General features: G+C 39.0%; 1 protein-coding gene across 3 annotated transcripts; it reads right to left on the reverse strand.

Annotated features, from left to right (window-relative positions):
- Positions 1-484: 484 nt before the first annotated feature.
- txk (TXK tyrosine kinase) lies at positions 485-21,264 on the reverse strand. 3 transcript variants are annotated; one of them, XM_082522381.1, is made up of 16 exons: positions 20,706-21,264; positions 6,631-6,679; positions 6,072-6,153; positions 5,856-5,993; positions 5,712-5,776; positions 5,288-5,347; positions 5,120-5,174; positions 4,316-4,395; positions 4,060-4,184; positions 3,895-3,969; positions 2,457-2,628; positions 2,151-2,367; positions 1,412-1,476; positions 1,166-1,284; positions 803-960; positions 485-665 (listed from the first exon to the last, which is right to left on the reverse strand). In XM_082522381.1, exons 1-16 carry the CDS (start codon positions 20,716-20,718, stop codon positions 594-596), a joined length of 1,545 nt encoding a protein of 514 aa, XP_082378507.1. In that variant the 5' UTR covers positions 20,719-21,264; the 3' UTR covers positions 485-593. The 3 variants fall into 3 exon arrangements, with proteins under 3 accessions (XP_082378507.1, XP_082378508.1, XP_082378509.1); XM_082522382.1 differs by lacking the exon at positions 20,706-21,264 and adding an exon at positions 14,185-14,979; XM_082522383.1 differs by lacking the exon at positions 20,706-21,264 and adding an exon at positions 13,438-14,159.
- Positions 21,265-22,593: the final 1,329 nt, after the last annotated feature.

The following is a 22,593-nucleotide window of genomic DNA, read 5'->3' on the forward strand; positions in this document are numbered from 1 at the left end:
AGAAGATTAGTCCACTCGTCTATGATGATGAACGAACTGTCAAATCTACAAATATAAACATGATTGTGGGATTTGTATAAAATATTTATAAAAGCCATAGGCCTGTGGAAGTTGACACAGTGTCCTCTGAAATAATTATGCCATGCTTTGTGAAGATTAGTCCACTGGTCTAGGGAGATAGAAAACATGTAAACATGTGCTAACATTTTTATGACACCAATTTGTTGTTGTTGTTGTTGTTCCGTTTCAAATTTTCAATGAATGATGCATTCTCTTATTCATTTGGTCACTCAATCCTAATGTACACAACTGCATACTCATACTATTAATATATTTGTGCTACTATCACTTTCATGTGTGTTTCATGTGCACAGTAAGTTCCTTCAAATTCAAAGCAAACAAGGAACAGCATTGATCACTTCATTGTTCGTATGTATCCACAGCTGATGTGCATTAAGTAAAATATATAACAAGAGCATTAAAGCAAGGCCTTATAAAAATATTTATTTACAAAGACAGAATAAAATATATTTACATTCATGACAACAATAAACAAACAGTTTGGAGTCCAGCGATATAGTAATATGTGTGTGCTAGTCTTGATTTTCTGCCAGTTTTCTGATTTCCTCCAGCAGTTCAGAGAAAGATGGCCGACCATCAGGCTTCTGCACCACCACCGAAGAAGAAAAGGAGACGTAATAGCAGATGAAAAGAAGAAGAGGAGAAAGATGTCATGCATTTCTTTATAGAAGGTGCAGAAACATGGTACAGTCAAAATATTAAAATACAAAATGTTTAATACCTCATGCCAGCAGCGGTACATGATGGCGTACAGTGGTTGTGAAGCACGTTGTGGTCGGTACAGCCGGATCCCCCTGGTGATGTCAGTAACTACGTCCACATTTGATCGGTTTTCAAATGGAGTCCGACCCTCAGAGAATATTTCCCACATTACCACACCTGGAGAAAAATAGCCACATATATGTAATACTAGACACATATTACACACACACACACACACACACACACACACACACACACACATATAAACACACACACACACACACACAGAGAGATTGGGAAGACAAAGAGAAGCTGCAATCTATTTTAAGCTACAACTACTCAGGAGCTATACACTTGGTATATTTGGCCTGTGTTTCCTCACCATAGGACCAGATGTCAGACTTGCTGCTGTATTTACTGTAGTGGAGAACTTCAGGAGGAGACCACTTCACTGGGAACTTGGCACCAATTGAACTGGTGTACTGATTGTCTAGAACGTATCTGGCAAACATAGTTGAAGAATTTAAATATAACCAGAGAACAGGTGGCAGGAGTAGTTATTCACCATGCTTTAGATTCTATAGGTAGTCTGCATAACAAATGTGGTTAAAATAAAAAAAGAACATACCTGGTCATTCCAAAGTCGCTGACTTTCACCACATTGTGCTCACTAACCAGACAATTCCTGGCTGCCTGGATATGGAAAAGAAACATTATAAACCAAATATTCAGCTAGAACAGATCTCATGTGTACACCACTTTGTGTTGGTCTTTCAAGTGGAATTCCAATAAAATTGATTCATGTTTGTGGCTGTAATGTGACAAAATGTGGAAAAGTTCAAGGGGGCCGAATACTTTTGCAAGCCACTGTATGTTTGAGCATTTTAGTTATTTTAATCTTTGGGTTGAGCAGCACAAGTTTTGAAATTTATTTTTTGAATCTTGTCCTTCTTCTGTTTTAAGATAAGATAAGATAAGATAGAACTTTATTAATCCCTCGGGTGGGTTCCTCTGGGAAATTCGGTTAGCCGACCAAATCACATATTTTAGTATTTTATATTTTATTTTACCTAAATGTAGTTATTATTTATTTATAATTTCTAGTTAATCTCTCTTGAAGATATATATATATTTATATTCTTAAATATTATACTCTTATAAATGCACCATGGGATCTTGGGATATTTTGGTACACTGAATACTGTGTATATTGTTATATTGACAATAAAGACCTTGAATCTGAAGATGTCAAAGATGCATTATACAGGAGTCTGTACAAACTCTGTACAGGTTCAAATCTTACAAAAAATATACCATGATTTCATAGACTGCTACTCATGTTATATAGAATTACTGTGTTGGCTCACCAGGTCTCTGTGGATGAAACTATGTCCCTCCAGGTAATCCATCCCTTCACACACATCCTGGCACATAGACAAAAGCCACGACTCCGGTAGAGTTCTGCTCCTTTGCCGCAGGAAGTTCAGCAGGCAGCCATTCTCCATGAACTCAGCTACGATCAGCAGGGGGCGCTGCTGCAAACAAACGCCATACAGCTGTACAAGCTTCGGGTGGCACAACCTCCTAAAAGAGAGATCAGTCACAAAATGTTTTTAAGGAGCTCTTTAATTGCTCTTCCTTTTCCCACATCCGGATTATCCCGACATCCTTACATCATGACTTTGGCCTCCTCGATAAAGTCCTCTTCATACATGGCTCCCTCCCTGATGGCCTTGATGGCCACTCTTTGCTGTCCCCTCCACTTGCCAAACCTCACCACGCCAAACTGACCACTACCCAGCTCCTTCATGAAGGTCAGCTCACTGGGATTGATCTCCCACTTTTCTAGAAGAAAAAACACAAGAACAAGATAAAGTGAGTAAAGACAAGAGTGAGGTCATCTCAAAACCTCTTGCTCTATGAGACCTAAAAACCAACCAGTATATAAGAAACAGAATAAATACAAGTTGGGAATTTCATGTGCTTTTCATGAAAACTGCTAATTCTTAAAAACAAAAAACAAAAAAAAACTTTAGTTATATTATTTAGTTAAATACTTAGATGCTTTTTAATTTTTCTAACTTTGGATTCACTTTCCTATTCCTTATAATGATTACACTTATTCAAAAATAATTCAAAAATAAAGAACACACCCACATTTAGTCTATGATAATAATATAATTGCAATATGCCACAGGAAATGTTAAGATGAGATAACCTTTATTAGTCGCATGCGTGGGAAATGAAAGAGGAACAAATTCTGATATAAAATAACACATCATCTACAAACAGACATTATATTCTAATCTGTATCTTTTTTTCAAATCAGGCTACAAAAATGAAAGATACTTTCAGCTATTTTCAAAATGAAAGATATTTTCATTTTTGTGTTCACTCATTTACTTTGCTATATATTAGATGTAGCTCTGGTCATATCTGCTTGCTTCTCATTCCTGTCCTTGTTAAGGATGCATTTGCATACATTTATACAACCAGTTTCTGAATGACCTAATTCTGTCCACATTTTAAAACTTGACTGCTAGCCAGTGAAGTAATTTGATAGAAAGAAGTTTGCGTTTAAGCTGCTAATTACAGCTGTTTTATATTTCCACTGTTATGTGGAAATATATTACTTTACAGAGGTTGAAGATCCAATTTCAGCAAGCTGTCAAAGTTCATCATATTCTTTTAGTAAGAAGAACAACTTTATTCATTGACTGATCATTCCACTTTAACCTTAGCTTTCATCAGGGCGATGAAGGCTACAGGCCAAGCACTAAAGGTTACAAGGGCAAAATGTGTTAAAGCCCCCAAAATTGTTGAAATTCTGTTGGCGCTTCAGTATCTTTAGACATTTGATCTTCTACATGACTAAAGAGCCAATATAGATAGAAACATAGATATAAATATAAGTATCTTAACTGCAAATCATGCAAAGCTACTCTAGCCCAGTCCCAGAATAAAAAATGTGTGAGTTAGGAAATGAGTATAACAGAAAACCGTTTCAATGGCTCAGTAAGAACTATAGCTGACGTGTTTCTCCATCTCTAAATTTAGCAGGTATTTTTGACTAATACTAGAGAGGATCTGTAAGTGTTTATATACACATACCTGAGCTGAATCCTGCCGTGGCAGGGACACACCTTCCCATTGGTCCGACTGGATATCGCAACCTGGCCACTAGACCTGCACAAAACATGCAAACAAACATATCAACTGCAGTAATGAATGGAAAACTGACAGTGTTGTTTTTACAAATACCATGTGCTTAATTACCTGCTGCATTGTGTTCATGGTAGTGTATAACCTCAGGTATGGAGCTGAAAATGTGTTTTTCAGCTAAGTAGTATTGCTCATTGTCAGTTATTTTAATCTGGTAATGCCTGACATCTCCGCTGGAACTAAAGACAAAGAAACAGAAGAATTGATCAGTTTGTAGGTTAAGATGTGCTTTGTTTGTGATTTTAATTCAGTGTATTTTTTGTCTTTGTCAGACAGGCTAAGATTTAACCCTTCAGGTTACATGAATCACCTTATTGTTTTGGTGTAAACAGAGACTGTGTAGACTCCCTTTCGACTAGACTCCCGGACCACAAATCCCCCCTCTTTGTCCTGGAAGAAAACAAGAAATAAACATTATTTATTTGAGTAATCGTTAATCATTTTTTTAAATAACATAATGTGTCTCAATTTGGATTCTTCTTTTAGTTCACTTTTTGTGCTGTGAAAAAACAACATTTGTAATGTTAAACTATTTAACATTGAATTATCCAGTAATTACTGCGGTACAGACAGCTCAGGATATTTTTGCCACAGTTTTAAAGAGCAAAGTTTTAGTTTTGTTTTATCAGGCTGGTACTTGTCTTGCACAGGTTATCACATGTACGTATCTTCGAAGACAGTTTACTAACCAAACTTGCCATCATTAGCTGATAATCTTATGCTCCGCCCTCTTGACCAAATATGGTCATGGTTATCTCCAACACTCTAAGGATTACATTTCAAAATTTCGCTAATATAATACTGAGTGTGTGCATAAAAGCATCCACTTTGAGTCTGGTCTAAAATAATCAGTCAGATACAGCTTTTCACATTTGATAAGCTAAAAATAAAACAAACAAACAAAAACATTTTTTCCAGGAAACAACAATTATCTAAGTAGTAGTATTTTTAAACACTGCTCAAAAACACTGACTAGAGAGGGGTAAAAACTTCAGTGCATGGTTGATGTACCTCATATTCATTGATTCAGGCCATGTCAGCATACATGAACGCTTTACTGCTAAACCATTGTTTTTGCTTGGCTTAGAGCACATTTAAATAGGTGCATAAATACCTCTTGTCTTAGCAGCTGCTCTGCTTCTGTCCTAGTGATGTTCTTGCAATACCACCTACAGGATGGACAATGAGAATTTAAAGGATTGTTTTTGTGATTCTAAAATGACTAAAAACAAAAGCAAAAAGAAAAAAAGAAGGCAAAAGTCAAAAATATGGTAAAACTTACGGGTTTGCCTCGATTTTGTTTTTCTCTGTCACATAGTTACTGGGGATGAAGCCTTTATTTCTGATAGAAACAGAGTAGGAAGAAAAAACACTGATAATCTAGAATCTTTAAGATGTTTAAGAATTAAATAAAAAAAATAGTTCTAGATTGAAAAATTTATTTACATTTCAAAATGAAAATTTGTAGGGTGTATTTCATACACTATGAAATATTTTTATCTATACTATATGTTATTAAAAATAAACAAACATATTTTTGTGTCCAGAAAACTTCACATTCCTATAACAAAGCAATATTTATTTGTTTTACTGATCAAGCACAATCCCACCAATAATTGCTCTATGATATCTTATATGAGCAGTAATATTGCTCAAAATACTCTTGCTGTAACAAACACAAACACTGAAATTTAAATTGAAAGTACCCATGCTTGTCCTGCGCCCGCCACCACAGCTGGTCTTGCTTGTGCAGTATGATGTACTCCTCCCCCTGTGGTCACAACACAAAAGATTAACAAATCTCTGCAGTTTATTTTTGTGTTTCTATTTGTTTGCATGTGTGTGTATACCTGTTTGAGTGTGAGGTCAGTGTCTTCCTTGGCGGTGAAGTCGTACATGGCCACGACACTCAAGAGGCCCTCACCTTCACCGTCCTCACCCTCAGGAGGGGGGAGGGGGAGCTTTCTCCTTGACCTCTCGACCTGTAACTGAGACAAAAAGTAAAGATTAATTCATAGAAATGAATGAAACATTGAAACACACAGAAGCAAACCCATTTGACCTACCCGGGTGGGTTGTCCTGAATACCGCCGGTTTGGGAAACAAAGGGAGGTTCTGCTCTCCAGCTCCACACGAGTGCTGAACTCCCTGGAATCAACCAATCAATCAGTGAGTCTATATGCCACATATGTTTTTTTGTTTTTACCCAAACTGATTCAGTTCACTTCGGTTTCATTTATATAGCATAAAATCAAAACAATAGTTGCCATGTGGTGCTTTATATTTTAAGGCAAGGACCCTGCAATAAAACCAGCAGAGTCGCCTCCTGGTGACCATTTTAAAAATTCAGGTTTGAGGCAGCCTTTATTTCACATGCCTTGGTCTGTGTGTCAGTCTGTGTTAGCACTGTTTTATTTTGAAAGTCTTGAGTCTCATGTGCTTGGGTTTAATTCTACTTCCCCTGCCTTGTTATTCTGTTTTTGGTGCCAGCTGCACTCCCACCTCCTGTTCTTCCCATCATTTTTTTTTAAAATCAGTTATAACTTAATGTTTTGATCAGTATCTATAAAATGAACGAGCTCCTTGTTTTTTTTTATGTTTGTTTTGGACTCTTTAAATGCCCACCTGGTCTGAACAGCACAGCAGCAGCAGATGATCGACCGGATAGAGTGATCTGAAGAAAGGAACAAACAAGAACAGAGTTGAATTAGTGAAAAAAGTTTCCCAGGGCTCTATTCTTGGCACACTTTTATGTTCAAATATACCTCTTCCTCTTTTAATCTAGATTAATCAAAGACATAACATTTTTTCACCACTGCAGGTTAATATGGCCACCTGCTATCAAACAGTTCCAGTAGCTTTGATCTGCCACGAAGCTTTCTAAACTAATGAATCTAACGGATTAGTTCATCTTCTTCTTTTGACTGCTCTCTTTAGGGAATGCAAATCCCCAGCATCGTCCAATGTCACACAACCCTCTGCATGTCCTTATTCGTCACTGTATATCCTTGTAGCTCCTCTGTGGTCTTCCTCTTTTCCTCCTACCTACTAGCTCCATCTTCACCATCCTTTCTCTAATATATCCACTATGCCTCAAATCATCTCAACTCTATCTCTCCAACTTAGCTTGACGTATTAGTTATTCCTCAAAATAAAAATCTATGGTCTTGGGCTACATTAAGCTAGGTTCACTGACTAGGCCTTTGATTAGCCTCTTAAGATCAGAATAATTTCCATAATTATATCACTCTTATCTGCTACAACACATTTATTCTTCCCGGCTTTGACTACTAGACTACTACCGGCTTTTACCTCTCACATCCAGAGTCAAGTTGGATTCACTTTTATGTATGAGACAACAACAGTTGACTTGACTTAGGAATCCTAAGTCAAAACAAAACCATATTCCTCTAAAAATAGTAGGGTGGAAAAAGAATGGGAAAAGCAGCCAAAGAAAATCTCTGAGAGACCTTCAGAAAGTCTAGAGAGCTATTGCCTGAGTCCACTTAAAAATAAAATGACAACACAGGTTTACATTCACATTTGCTGATTGACTTTCAATGTAATTTTCCATTTCTGTTCACTCACGACTAAGACACGCACAACGAGATTTAGAGATATCTCATATTTCATGCGGTTTAAAGACTGAGTCGCCAACGCTGACAGGCTTTTAGGGGTGTTTGAATGACGTTTGAGGCCCAGTTACATAAAATACACTGATCTCTGTGTTGATGAGGAGAGGTCTATGACATACTTATCAGTCTAAGTGATATTGGAGCACTTCAGACTGTCTGTCACAGATATGGTGTAGACATGATAATTACATCAACTTTATTTTTGTTGCTTAAACTTGAGAGTTGAATGACTTTGAAAAGGTTTTATTGCTAGCAGAAGCTTTAGTCAAAAACACTGCTCATCTTAGCGTGTCGTCTGCATGCAGACATCCGTAAAAGCAGCGACGGAAATTGTGGCCAATGGCTTTCATTTGATGGCCGTGATGCTCTCAGTGCAATACGTTGCATGAAGGTGATTGTAAGAGTAAGTGCAGGATGTGATCACACTGTCAGTTCGCACGGTCAGACAATCAAAGAAGAGAGAGAGAGAGAAGATGTTATGGCAGGGCTCTCTTTACAAAGAAGAGTGCATTAGTGAGAGTGTTGCTAAAAACCACAGAGCCAGAGTTAGTGGAAAAAGAACAGTGTGGTCAGATGAGTCATCTTTCACCAAAATTTGCAGTAAGTGAACAAGCGCACATGAGGGGAACACATTAAAGGGCCGAATGCTGGACCCCTGGATTTTGCACCCCTATGTGTGGTGTCCACACATAGGGGTGCACATAGAGTTCAGATTATAACACAAGTTGATGCATCAATGTATGGTCTCAATGGTTTCTATTACTCTCTGCAGTTTAAAAGAACCAGAAACATTGATTGATGAATGGATGACTCTCCTTCCACCTCAACCTGAATTAAGTACAACACTGAAATGCTTCTTTATTTTATTTATTTTTAATTTGTGGTCATATACTAAATATACTGTTACAAATATATACTGCTACTCAGTTTCTGGCGGTCCACTCTGCGCTCTGTATGATGTCACACAGAGTAAATATCCCTAATATGGCTGTGGTGGTTGCAAGAGGCAACCAATCAGAATAAAGCTTTATTGAAGGGGAAGGAGCTAAAAAGCTTGTTTCACACACAGGGTGACCTGAGAGGAGTCACCAAGGCCCAGTTTAAGATAAATAAGGATAATTTAGAATTTTTAATGATGCAAAGTTACTGTAGTGCAGTGGTGTCAAACTCCATGCCTCAACGGCCGGTGTCCTGCAAGTTTTAGATGTGTGCTTGATCCAACACAGCTGATTTAAATGGTTAGATTACCTCTTCAACGTGTCTTAAGGTTCTCCAGAGACCTAATCACTTGATTCAGGTGTGTTTACCCAGGGTGATATCTAAAACCTGCAGGACACTGACACTTGATGCCTGGAGTTGGACACTCCTGCTCTAGTGGAATCCAGTATTGCAAATCCAGAGTTCAAAGCAACCACAATGGTCAATTTTTATAAATATACTAATACAATAGGAAACTTCGATGGGGCTCCTTCGGGATCAGGACTTTCGGACCTTTGGTTTTCCATTCCAGGTGAGTGTTTCATCTCTCGACCGCTGGTTCATTCGTGCTGCCAGATGCTCCTGATGTGCAGTCAGTTTCTTCAGCCAGTGGGTCTGAATCATGTCAGGGCCTGGTGCTGTCCAACTCTCTTTCCTGGGTGCCTGCCACGGTGATGGTTACTAGATCCTGTTCAGGAAGGTTGTTCTCATATTCTTCCCCTGCCACTGAGAGTACACCTCGGATGGTTCAGTGGAGAACTGCTGATTTATTGGCCTGCCTCTACCTTTACAATTAGGTGAATTCTTTGCTTGGAGGTTTCCAAAGCCTCAGGCACGGACAGGTTGCTGTACTTCTTAGGCGCCCCTTTCGTCATCAGACTTCTGCAGGTACAAAAACTGGCTTGATATTTTTGCTTCTAGTGTCCTTTAAGGTGGGTACTGCTCCTTGTGACTGTTTGTCGTATAGCCAAGCAGTGACGGTCACAGTAGAGAGTGTCCATAATGAGGCATTCACATCTTCTACTAGACTTTCATAGGGTATTTCACATAGTCTTTAGAGTTAACCACAGAGGGTCGACGTTCCCATCTCTCTCTCTCTCTCTCTCTCTCTCTCTCGCTATCTGTACTAAAATCAAATAAAACTAAAGGTTAATTAAATAATTAGAATTTTTATTTCAAACAGAACAGATTAGACTTTTGCCTCCAGACGCAGCTTCCTCTGTAGCTTTGGTCATCTCTTGATATTAAGTTCAAATACATGTTAATTTTCTCTCTGTGGTTTTGTGTAGGAGGTCTTTGTCAGGAAGTGCAGTTTCCTGTGAGCCTGTGTGCGCATGCCTGCATGTGTGTGTGTGTTTATGTGGGCCAGCAGACAGGTGTGTCTGTGTGTGATGGCTGCATTCCTTCCTGTGCAACTTTATGAGTTTGAGAGAACAAAAAAAAACACTCAAAGGCAAAATGCTCAAAGTGTCACATGATTTTAACTGTAACTGCCAAATGCATCTATGGCATGTCCCATCATGCTTTGCATGTGCCCTCCCTGTTGTAGAAGTTAAGCCATGGGAATTATGAACTCTTCTGTTGGTTTTTGGTGAACCAACACCCTAATAACAACCAGTCTCCGAGGTTTCTATCAGCTGGGGCCCTAAAAACCTCAACTTTTGGATAAATAAAAGTTACATTTTATTAACTGATTTGTGTTTATATGTATTTATTCTGAAACTTTTTTTTACTTTAAATTTTTCCTCCCACTGGTGCACAATGTCATAATTACAAAGTACAGTTTTAAATCCTAAATCCTGTTTACTTTTTTGTAGGTTGTTATGTTTTAAAGGATGATCAGGCTACTGGGAGTGGATGAAGGATCTGCCCAGCCCAGCAGCCACCGCCAGTCTAAATCTCATTGGACTGGCAGTCAAATCTAATTTAGGATGTGGTCCCAGCTGGTGAATATTTATTTAAAAGTTTACCTGTAAAGAAAAAGTAGGATGTGGGACAGCTTTAGACGAAGGCTGCAGTCAAATAGCCCAAAAAAATGACCTCTTCTATATCTGATCAGCCAATGGAAAATGTAACAAGGTCGAGGAAAGGTGTGAAGGAGAATCAGGAGTTAGGAAAAGAGAAGCTCAGTGATCAGAGAAACAGACAGCTTTTAAACGCAACTCCTCAACAGTGTGATCATTTATGTAGCTGACATATTTCTTCAGGATCATAAAATGCTTATCTCGGACTATTTATCGGTGAAATCATGTCACTTCCTTACCAACATTGTAATGATAGATAAACAGGAATAAATGGGCTGTAAGGTGAAAGGAAGTGTTTGCCTATCCTGTCATATTTTCACTTCCTACTGGAGAGGTGATCCAGTGTAACCTCTACCTATTCAGGCAATACAGCAGCTGTTAAACTGTGGACTCAGCTCAGAGGTCATCCAAATGACTGTGGCTGTGAACAATTAACGGATCCAAACAGTTCTCTGCTCCACTAACTGGACGTTCAGCTGAAAACCTTCTGTTTCAGGTTACAGAGAATCCACCTGCTGGTACCACAGGACCTGCATTCATTTTATATTTTTGCTTACTGCATCATAGTAGATACAGCTGTCAGACTCCTGAACTCTGCCTCCTGACATCTGACCCACGTTAAACTCATGGACTGAACATACACACACCCACAATGGATAACTGTACCCTCAAACACACAATAATAACATGGACTGAACCACCACTCACAACCACCAGCACTTTATATAGCCTCTGTAGAAACTATCTACACCCTCACTTATCTTAACTGCACTACTGTATAGCTCTGTGTAAATAATCATTCTGTACATTCGATAATCTTTAATCCTACAACTGTTTACAACTTGCATAGTTCCCATTTCTGTATAGCTGTATATCCCAGATTCTGTAAAGTTATTTATTTCATATTCTGTATAGTTTTTCATATTTATATCCTGTTCATATCCTGTACATAGCTTGTACTCACTACAGCCTGTACATACTTATAGTTATAGAATATTCACAACATACTTCATACCGTGTACATTATAACATACCATAATAGACCCATTTCTGTAATATACTCACATATCTATATTATTGCCAATATATATTGTAATATATCTATATCACTAAAGCACTTCTGGATGGATGCAAACTGCATTTCGTTGCCCTGTACCTGTGCATGTGCAATGACAATAAAGTTGAATTCTATTCTATCCTATTCTATTCTATTCTATTCTATATTAACCGAATGTTTTCTAATTGTTTATCATTATGACTCATGGGATGAAATCATCTCTTTTCTTTTCATAAGAAATGTTTCAGTGTTTCCTCTAAGCTATTCACCTTTCCTGAGTATTTAAAGAGATGAAACAGCTCTTAATATGGCCATCATGCAGATACTTCTGTTTCAAGTCGCTTAGTTAGGAAGTTCCCTAAAGCAAACTGACTCTTTGACTATAGCCTCTGTGTCAACCTGGTTAGTAAGTCATCCGTTGAGGTTATTAGCTTTCATTAGATGAAAGCAGTCATCAGATGCGTCCTTGTGTTTGCTTTGGCCGCTAGCAGATTCAGAGGTGTGGACTCGAGTCACATGACTTGGACTCGAGTCAGACTCGAGTCATTAATTTTATGACTTTAGACTTGACTTGAAAAAATGTTCTAAGACTTGTGACTTGACTTGGACTTTTACACCAATGACTTGGGACTTGAATTGGACTTGAACCGGTTTACTTGAAAAGACTTGATATTTTACCCCAAATACAAAATTTAACATGCATATTATATAGAGATTGAAAATGTGACGTCATTCACGGGTAGAACCGCAAAGGATTCTGGGAACTCGTGGCAAGCGGTACTAGCGCACGCAGGCTTTCAATTAAAATCAGTTATACAGCGATAAAAAGAAACACAAGAAGCCGTTGTATTATTAACTGCAATAGCCGGTCGCATGACAGCCATGGGAAGCCGACGGGTAAAGAGATCGGTTGTTATCGGATTACATCGTTGAAGAGAAATTGTTCAAGCCATGTTTCCGAAGTAACAAAGAGGCGACGGGTGGCCTGGATTGCAGCCATTCAAAGGTCAAATATAACGTCCCAGAACCCTCCAGCTAGGGTTGCCAACTCCCTGAAAAATAAATAAGGGACACCTTGTGGCCAGGGCCGGGCAACCCAGTTGTCTTCACCCTTCCCAGTGTGGTAGCTCTTTTTTTGTGTGTGAAATTATTTTTTAACCATTTGACTTGAACTTGATTTAAGCAGATGCATATTCTTTGTGATATGACCATATGGGAAACAAATGATCATTTAGCCATTTATTTTTAGCTCAAAATGACAACATTAACACAGCAAAACAGGTCTCTTTCTTAAACAGAAGCCTGTCATGCTTAACTTTTGAGAATATAAGTAAATCTTTCTTTAAAAGAACTCTGTCCTACTTAACTTAAAATTATATAAATTAATAGAAAACAATAGAACAAAATCATTCTTGTAACAGTGCACATTTAGTGCATTTAGTACAGTTGGCTTCAGTTGAGGTTTTATTTCAGCTTTTCTAAAGCTAATCAGCTGCTCCTGTTTGTAAACCCACTTGTTCCCATGATTACGCATCATAACTCATCATCATTATTCATCTATGTATTACTTTTATGTATTAGTGATCTATTTGTTGTAATCATCTATCCTTGCAGTTGTTTATTACACAAAATAAATTATATTATCACACTTCTGGCCACATAGCCCTGATATTCACCGCACATGCCCATATTAACCTTAACCAGAGGGTTTAAAAAAAACAAACCAGTGTTTACATACCATATCTGCTTCTGTCGTGGCCTGGCGGACAAAAAATTGGTTAAGGGTTCCCCGAGCTTTCATGCCCCTCGTGTTCTTCATGTGCCCACCAATAGAAGCATGCCTATGGAAAAAGTGCGCCGGCACACAGTGCAGTGCGCTTTATAGGTGTTATCGTGCACTTTTCCAGCCAGGTGTTTCCCTTTTCCCATTCCTCCCTGTACTTTTGCAGCCTTTTCTTTCTTTCTCTGAGCGAACAAACATTGCTGCTCTAATGCTGGGCTCACACTGTGCGATTTTTGGCCCATTTTGAGCCGATTTTTGAGTCGTGCGACCGATTTGGTGATCGGCCCGATTTTGGCCTTCTTCATCGTGTAGTATACGTGGGGTAACGAGAAGCGATTAACACCTCACGACCAGCTCCCGATCATCAATCGCTCGTGAGGGTGTCACCGCAGCTGCTCACGCGCAAACACGTAAACGTCGGTGAAAAAGACGGAGCAGCACGGCTGTGCAGCGTGTGATCTGGACACAAGCGATGGAGGCACAACTTGTAGAACTTTGGAAAGCTCATCCGAGCCTTTTCCATGTGGCATCACAAAATTATCACGACCACAACAACCGTGAAAATAGTTGGATCTACACTGCTGCTTAATCACAGCTGCCTGATCAATGTTTTTCATTAGCAATTTAGCAAAGTTGATGTGGTGGTGTGTCTGTGTGAGTGAAAGACACACAGAGAGCGAGCGACAGATTTTCTGTTATAACCTTCATTTTATGGAGGCACAGTGTGTCGTCCGAGACTTGCACCGCAGTGTCGGCGTTTGTTTCCCTGTTGGCCATGCTTGTTGTTGTGGTCATCGGTTGTCTTCCGGTATTTTCTCCGTAAGCGACCTTTCCTCAACCAATGAGATGAGCGGTAATCTGACTTGTCATACTCGAATTGTCATAAGTGTGCTGTCAGCTCATTGGTCACAAAGCAGGAGAGAGGCTGGGAATTATGTTTTCAAACAAAGCGTTAATTCCATTAAAAGTTATAGACTACTTTTGATTCTCACTGTATTACGGGACAAAGTGCGTCCCTTATTAGCTCAATACGGGACGTGTACTTTTGTTTCGAAATACGGGACGATTCCGTATTTTAAGGGACGGTTGGCAACCCTACCTCCAGCTCACAGGTTAGTCTGCTCCAAGCATTTACACAAAGGTCAGTGTTTTTTAGTAGTTAATACGTCACTTTCATAACATAACTGGTGATATAGGTTACAAGCAAGTCTGGCGCTGAACAGAAATTGTCGCGCTATGCTCCTTTATTTATTGTGCATAAATAGTGAATTGTCCTGACACAATATTGCGTTTCGCTTCTGTTATTATGGTACATTGACAAAAACATATACTTTTATTCACAGGATAAAACAGGTTTTTTGTATCACTAATTGCCCAGTACGATTACAGCATACAGTATTATTGTCACTGCTACATTTCTGTGATGCTACCAGAAATTATTTCCACTACTAATTAATTACCGTTGAGCTCAAAGATCCTATTAATAAACGGTTAACGAATGTGTATTTATGACGACGATTTGTGACACTGGTAAACTTATGATAGGTACGATGGTCTTTCGTTCTACACGGTGCATTTCAAGGTCCTGCACCCATCCGTCGGTAAACTGTACCTGGGCTTGTTGCAGTGACCTGAAGTTACTAAACTTCATGAGTGTATGCACTCACTCCAAGAACCGTATGATTATAAATATGCATATAAATATGCTAAGATGAGATAGCTGACTTCATCTAACTAGCAAATGTTTTCCAGGCTACGTTGGTGATACAGTTTTTTTAATGTGTATGATATTTTTGTCATGCGATTTTAAAGCCGGTCCTACAACCGCATCCAAGAATAACATGCAGCTTATCTCAGAACTGTCGGTGAAAATTATTCTTGGAGCTAAGTTTAATTGAGCTGCATTTTAAAGAGGTGCAATTTCACAATTTGTGTATATTTTCTAAGTTCACTATTTTGTCATGTGTTGAGAAAAACACAGATTTTAAAATTACATGGTCTAATATTTACATTTAGCATAACTGCAACATTTTTTTTTCGTTGTTTTTTTTTTTTAAAGACTCGAAAGGACTTGAAATTCAAAGTTTCAGACTTGTGACTTGACTCGGACTTTTACACCAGTGACTTGAGACTCGACTCTGACTTGCCTGACATTACTTGAGACTTGACTTGAGACTTGAGGATAAAGACTTGAGACTTACTTGAGACTTGCAAAACAATGACTTGGTCCCACCTCTGAGCAGATTGCTAAAGTCATCCATTGACTGCACAAAAAAGGCAACTTGTCTGCAAACACCTGCCAACCTCTTGCAAATCAGTAAAAGCAAAACTCTAAAAGGTTTACAAAGTGTTACAATATGAAACTCTGTTATGAGTTATCATTGCAATCAACACATTTCAAGTGTTTCTATGAAGGCAAACAATGTCCAGTTTGTCTCAGATTGTGTTGAGTTTCACTACTGCTTGGTAATTTGTTGAAGAGTGTTTCCAGACAAACTGGCATCTTACTTGCAAACTAAGGATGACCACAGCAACCTGCTAGCAACCACAATACATGTATGGACAGTGTTGGGAAGGTTACTTTTAAAATGTATTCCATTACAGAATACAGAATACATGCCCCAAAATGTATTCTGTAACGTATTCTGTTACGTTACTCAATGACAGTAACGTATTCTGAATACTTTGGATTACTTAATATATTATCATGCTTTTTACAACAACGTGAATGTACTATTGCTGTGTGATTTATTGCTGTTACTGAAGGTCAGCGACTCCGAACTGTAGTAAAGGGACCTCTGACTAATACGGCGGGGTCCCTGTCAGCTCGTAGCCGAAAAATAGCTCTACTTTGTTGTGTGGGTCAATTTTTCTTGCGAGAGACAGAGAGAGGCGTTGAAAGGCTGCTCCAACGGAACTTATTGTTTCGGAGGAAAACACGAACAAAGCGTACAGTCGAGTCTTAATAGCTTACTTACAACTGGGCTCGTCAGGCACTCTTCTTGGCTGCAGTGGTTATTATTATATTTACATGCTTCCAGCTCCCGTTTTTCCTCGATGACAGCTCGTACCTTTCCACTCCCCTTTTTCTCCCTCCTCGTGCTCACAGACCCATAACGTGTATGGCAGTCCATTCTCCCTGCAGCACGAACTACACTGCCCATGATGCTACATTCTTTAGAGCTATGCTTGTAGCATTCTGCCTATTAGCTTAGCACAACAACAACAGCAACGAAAAGGCGCTCTCTCACCCAGGAAACACACAGTCGCAGAGAGAGAGAGCGTCACCCTGTAACCATGGCAACCGTAACGCTGCCGCCTGGAACAACAGAACGTAGCTGTCAAACAAAACCAAACAGTCCTGACCCGCGACAATATGAAACAGGAAAGTACCGCAGTGTAATCCATTTATTTCAACAAAATAACTGTATTCTGAATACCACCTTTTTAAACGGTAACTGTAACGGAATACAGTTACTCATATTTTGTATTTTAAATACGTAACGGCGGTACATGTATTCCGTTACTCCCCAACACTGTGTATGGATGACCTTGGTGTAGTAAACCTCTTTGCAGCCAGTTTCACCTAGAGACTTGCAGCAACTTCCCGTAGCTGGTCAGGGAACACACAGTTTTATTGAGGTATCTGTTATTGCCAGGGGGTCTAAGAGGGGTGTAATCGGCAGAAAAAAACACAGAAGCCATATCCGTGAATTCTCAGATTTCTAAGATTTGTATAACTGATGCTAAATGCATTGTGCATTGCCAGGATTATATTTTTAAATGGGCTGGCATGGGTCATACACTCAGGTACTGCATTCTTTTTCTTTCTTTACTGCTTTACCAAGTGGTAAAATAAGCACTTAGATTCTAAATAAAAGTAGGGCTGAACGATTATGGAAAATAATCTAATTGCGATTTTTTGCCCCAATATTGCGATTGCGATGCGATATGCGATTATTTTTTAAGGTCTTTGTCTTCTGTATTATTAAACAAAGACAAGCAATACATCATATAGTATGGCCAATACTATATTACATTAATTTTAAACTGTTCTTTCCTGGAAGACAGACCTCTGTTATGATGACATGAGGTGATGCATGAATTGATGACTGACATTTTTATTTAACTTCTTCAATCACAACAGTATATTTGAACATACACAATAGTTTATTTTTAGCTTACAAACATCTGAGCATAAAGTGCTGACAAGGAACCCTGGTGTAAACATTAAAATGAAAGTCAGTACAATGTGCAGATTGCAGAAATATACATAAAAAAAATCAGTGGCTTTACCACACTCAGTTTTTCGACATCTGTGAACTACTAGACAGTCATTCAATTAAAAAATAATATTAAATAAATAAAACTAATAAATAAAAAATACACACATCTTACTGATCTCTGCAGTCAGTAACATTACACATAAAGTGCAAACATAATAGCAATTGTATAAACACACACACAAACACGCCTTTAAAATTTAAAGGCGTGAAATTGGACGGTCTAGTTCTGATTAGCGTCACCGCTGTCTCGGTGGAGTTTAATAAACTCGGCCGTCTGCTTCTTGCTATCTAAAATATAACCAGACACTGGTGTAAATTCTCGACTGTCTCATACTTCTGTTTAATAAGTTTTCTGTTTGACGTTTAGTCAGCTGTGTGAAAACCAAGGAGGAACCCACCCGGGGGATTAATAAAGTTTTATTTTATCTAATCTAATAACTTTAATCTCAGCCAAACCGATTTACTCACGAACAAACAAAACACTGAAAAAAGCCAAACAATAACATTTTTAGGTTGTTTAAGTGACTTATATATTACGTTTAACCCGAGCAGCGAAACTCCGCGGTGATCTGAAAATGATGTGCCGGGAGTTGTGCCGTTCTCGGCCGCATCAGTAACCCTCGAGCTCCCGGCTAGCTGTCGAGCTGGTGGGTAGCAGACGCCTCTGAAAACGTCGAAGCACTTTTGCAAATATGGGATATCTTGATAAACCGAGCAGATATTTGATGTTTACACAACTACTTTCTCGCCTGAAAATATTTTAAAAGTTTATTTTGTGACCCAGAAAGATTAGTATGAGTAATTTTAAAACTTAGTAGCGGCCGCCATTGTTGGAAACTGGAGTTTGGCTGGGCCGCGCTATGAATTCTGGGATATGGTAGTAATTTGGACAGCCTTCGGCGCGTCGCTGTGACGTAATCGGTCTACAAATGCGGCCTCAGGAGGATGCAGCCCATGAATTTGGACATGTCCAGAGTATAATCGCAGCCTTTGCGGTTAGAAAATTGCACTTGATCATGTTATCGCATATTATCGCCAATGCGATATATCGCGATATATCGTTCAGCCCTAAATAAAAGTAATAATTGTCCTTTAAAAGTAACAGTTAAAGGTTTCAGAGTGTATGTAGAGTACCTGAAGTGAAAGCTGTGGATTTTAGTTGACACTTTTTGGGCTTCTGATTCCTGTTTTCTGTGGTTAGCCTGAGGATATTAACTGTAATATTTCCTTTGGGGTGAAAAATGAAGCCAACACTGAAGTTGGCGTCATAAGGCTGGTTGCAGACTTCTATTTTAGAATGCTGAAAAGAAACACGTTCATGGCCTGCTACGAAGTAAGTCCCTCTTTTCATAACAGCTTTTCGTTTTTGTAACTCATCTTGGAGTTTTACTGGTAAGGCCCAAAATTATTCTTTAACAGAGATGCTGTTGGTTGCTTAGCATGCGGACACAGGCAGCTGTAGCTGCTAGCTCTCCGCTAGGCCTCTCCTCTGCTAAACTGGAATTGCAAACTTGTTCTGAAGTGAAAGTCTAATCAGTCTCAGCTGCAAAACAGTGCATAAAGCAAATATTAGCAAATAAATATGCTAACACAATTTATTAAGATGGTGAGCATGGTAAACGTTAATTGACAGCAAATTAGCATTACTTTTGTCAACATGAGACTAACATATAGGAGAAACCTGAACTAGCTCTACTTGGGTTCTGCTCAGATTTAAAGGCCAGTATGAGTGTACCTTCCTGTCTGGGTAACTGCACCTTTGTGCCATGTGAGAAACAGAACTGAAACTTTACATTAGCAAGCAAAACACTCCTTTCTGCTCAGCAAACCAGAGGTGTTAGTTTGCATACAGGTGTCTCTGCCTCTGCTTAGCTTTCGGTCGACATTTTCACATTGTCCTTAGCTCAAGGGTTTATGCATAATAAATGTGGAAAAAGTTTCAAGCCAAAAACATGGTTTAACGGTTTAACAGCAGATGCTTCAAGCTAAAAAATACACTTTTTTGGATGTGCATACAGATTTTCTCTTCTTTTATTTTTAAACACGTAAACTAAGCCACACTGTTTTCATGTTGTTGTGTTTGTTTGGTTTTTTGGGGGGGTCAAATCAGTGGCTCTCAGGTAAAAGTGCAGGTAAAAGCTAAACTAAGTTAAATTAATTTAAATTATGGAGGGAAATTACTTCATGTGGTTAAAACTCAAGCTTTACTGTTAAGGACTACAAAAAAACTGTCAGGTAGGCTGAAGAAGAGGGAAACCAGAAACAGTCAGAAAACTAAGACAACTAAGCAACAAATGAGAACAAGACCTGAAAATCATCCCAGCTCGGACTTTTTTGAGATTCTAATTTTTTAAAGAAGGAACATTCAAGTGAGTCACTTCAGACGGTACGAACGTGAGCTACATAACTGTGGCGTTGTGCCATTAGCAAGAATTAAAGTAAAACTCGTGTAAAGCTAGTCTAGTGCAGCCTAAGAAGAAAACTTTGGAGCGGACACCCCTGAACATGGCATTGAAAGATTATAAAGAGCCAAAGTTGAGTCTTTGTTGTGTTTTGTCATGTGATGAAGTGACATTTCAAGCCAAACTGCCATTTTGGTGTCCCCTTTAACTGCCTGACTGCCACAGCTTCAGAGATCAAGAAACATCAAAAACTTTCAGAAGACGTTCATAACCTTGAAGTTACTTCAGGTACAAAGTGACGGGAACCTATGGTGGTATTAAGCCCGGCCGTTTGTTAGATGACGTTTTAATGGTCTCGGGCTCATTTCACGCTGCATACTAACGCCGCACATTTTACTCACATTTTCTCCTTTAACGCTGAGTAACTCATTCTTATCAGTGCAAATGTTGGCTTTTTTGTTAGTTTGCTGCAACCTGCTCCAATGTCAAAAGAAGAAATAAGCAAGGTTTGTACGTATGTTCGTAAATTACTTACTTGAGTGAATCATGACTGTCTGTTTCTTTTGTCTTCCACCTCTGCTTTTTTGTCTCCCTCCTTCTCCTGCTTTGACTCTTCTTCTATCTCCTCATCAGCGCCACTTATTCTTCTTCAGTTCTTTTTAGGTCAGCTCGGTTCAATCTCTTTCTGCAACCATCGGTGGGGAGCTGATAGGACGCCACAGGTGGGAAACCATCGAATAATTGAGCGACAAGGGTGCAGAGACAGATTGAGGTAGAAAGAAAGACGGAGACACAGGCAGGCAGGTGGGTGGAGGAAGTAGAGTAGGTGAAGAAGAGAAGGCAAAAGAAAGCAGATATGGGCACAAAAAAGAAGAGGAGGATAGTTGCCTTGCTGCTGTTGACTATTTTTTGAGTCAGCTTTTAGACACATGAATCAAGATTTAAATGTCTGAATGCAGAGCATTTATATTTACAGTGTTTACAGAGAGAGAGCGGGCGAAAGAGAGTGGGAGAAAGATGAAGACAAAGATACAGAAAGGAAGTGAAAGAATGACGTGAATGAAACCACAAAGCATCCGTCTATGTGAATATCTCCAGGAAGAGTGTGCGCACACACACACACACACACACACACACACACACACACACACACACACACACACACACACACACTGAGGCTCATAATGCAAAAACAGGGCTCATATTTTATCCTCCGCTTAGCTGCTATGACCGTCAGAGCCAGTTCAAAATCTGGTCCTTTGACTCCAGCTGCTCTTTTTATTTTTGTTATTCATTTTTGTTATTTCTTTAGCAAAGGTTTTTTTAAAGGAATGTTTTAACAGAAATGTTTGACCATGTGTTACTCACACAGGTTTTCTATTTGCCCCTGATTGACCTCATTCAGGCTTCAGCTCAGCCACAGCTCCACCCTTTTTTCATAATTGTTGGCCACATCTGGTCCACAGAAGATTCACCTGTCCTGTAAATGAACTGTACCAGAGGTAGCGTAATTGTGAGCTATCCAAATGCTGTCTAGGGAGCTCAGAGTACAAGGTCACTGTATGTGATTAGAGGATCATAAAGTCATAAATTCTTTCTGTGACTTGAAAGTGTCCCATCCAGTCATTCCTTTAGTGTAAAATAAAAGCATATAAAAATATTTCATGGGGTACAGGTTGATCCAGTGTAAAGTAGTTAACTGTAAGAGTTTTGTTTCAGACTGAATAGTTTTAGCACCGGGGTAATATCGTCCAAAACTGTAATTTCCTCCTCAGAAAGGTCAGATGCCTTGTTAGAGTACTTTCACCTTTTCTTTTACCTGGTCTATAAAGGTTAGGGCCACATCCCGTATCTTCTTCATAATTCCTGTTTCTAGCCTCCGTGTGATTGGCTGAGTGAGATAGATCAAAGATATAGCAGAGCTGCTAAAATTAGTTCAGCAAACTCAGAACGATGAGGTACACACACAGCTGACCAACACCTACATATTGTGGTCACTCCTTAATCTTATTCACAACTGAGGATAGCTGCAGCAGGACTGTATGGGTCATGATAAAAGGAGTAGAGTGTCAAAGCAAAACTCTCAATTTACTGCTCGATCTACGTCTCTACCCTCACCTAAGAAGAAAGAAAGAAAACAGAGGGGAAGGGGGCAGTAAAAGAAGACACTGAGAAAAAAAAGGAGAAAACAAACGAGAGAACAACACAATATAGAGACAACAACCTAGATACGTGTAAGTAAAAGTAAATACTAAATATTGAATGTTATTGAGCAGCACACAGGTCCGACAGTGTACAATATGCTTTAATGTAGCAGCCAAGGAAGATATAGTTTGTGTCTGTAAGCACTCACGTGTACACCTGTGTGCGTGAGCGCTTAAGTTCAAAAGGTTTCTTATGCAACGATCTCCTTTGTTATTTTC

Source organism: Aulonocara stuartgranti, assembly GCF_965226115.1.
Source record: "Aulonocara stuartgranti genome assembly, chromosome: 3".
Taxonomy (NCBI): domain Eukaryota; kingdom Metazoa; phylum Chordata; class Actinopteri; order Cichliformes; family Cichlidae; genus Aulonocara; species Aulonocara stuartgranti.

Excerpts from the sequence above, each read along its gene's own strand:
- txk (XM_082522381.1), bottom strand. Across the intron at positions 1,477-2,150 it reads GTTTCATCCACAGAGACCTG|GCAGCCAGGAATTGTCTGGT; the intron begins GTGAGCCAACAC and ends TTCCATATCCAG. Across the intron at positions 1,285-1,411 it reads AGCGACTTTGGAATGACCAG|ATACGTTCTAGACAATCAGT; the intron begins GTATGTTCTTTT and ends TATGTTTGCCAG.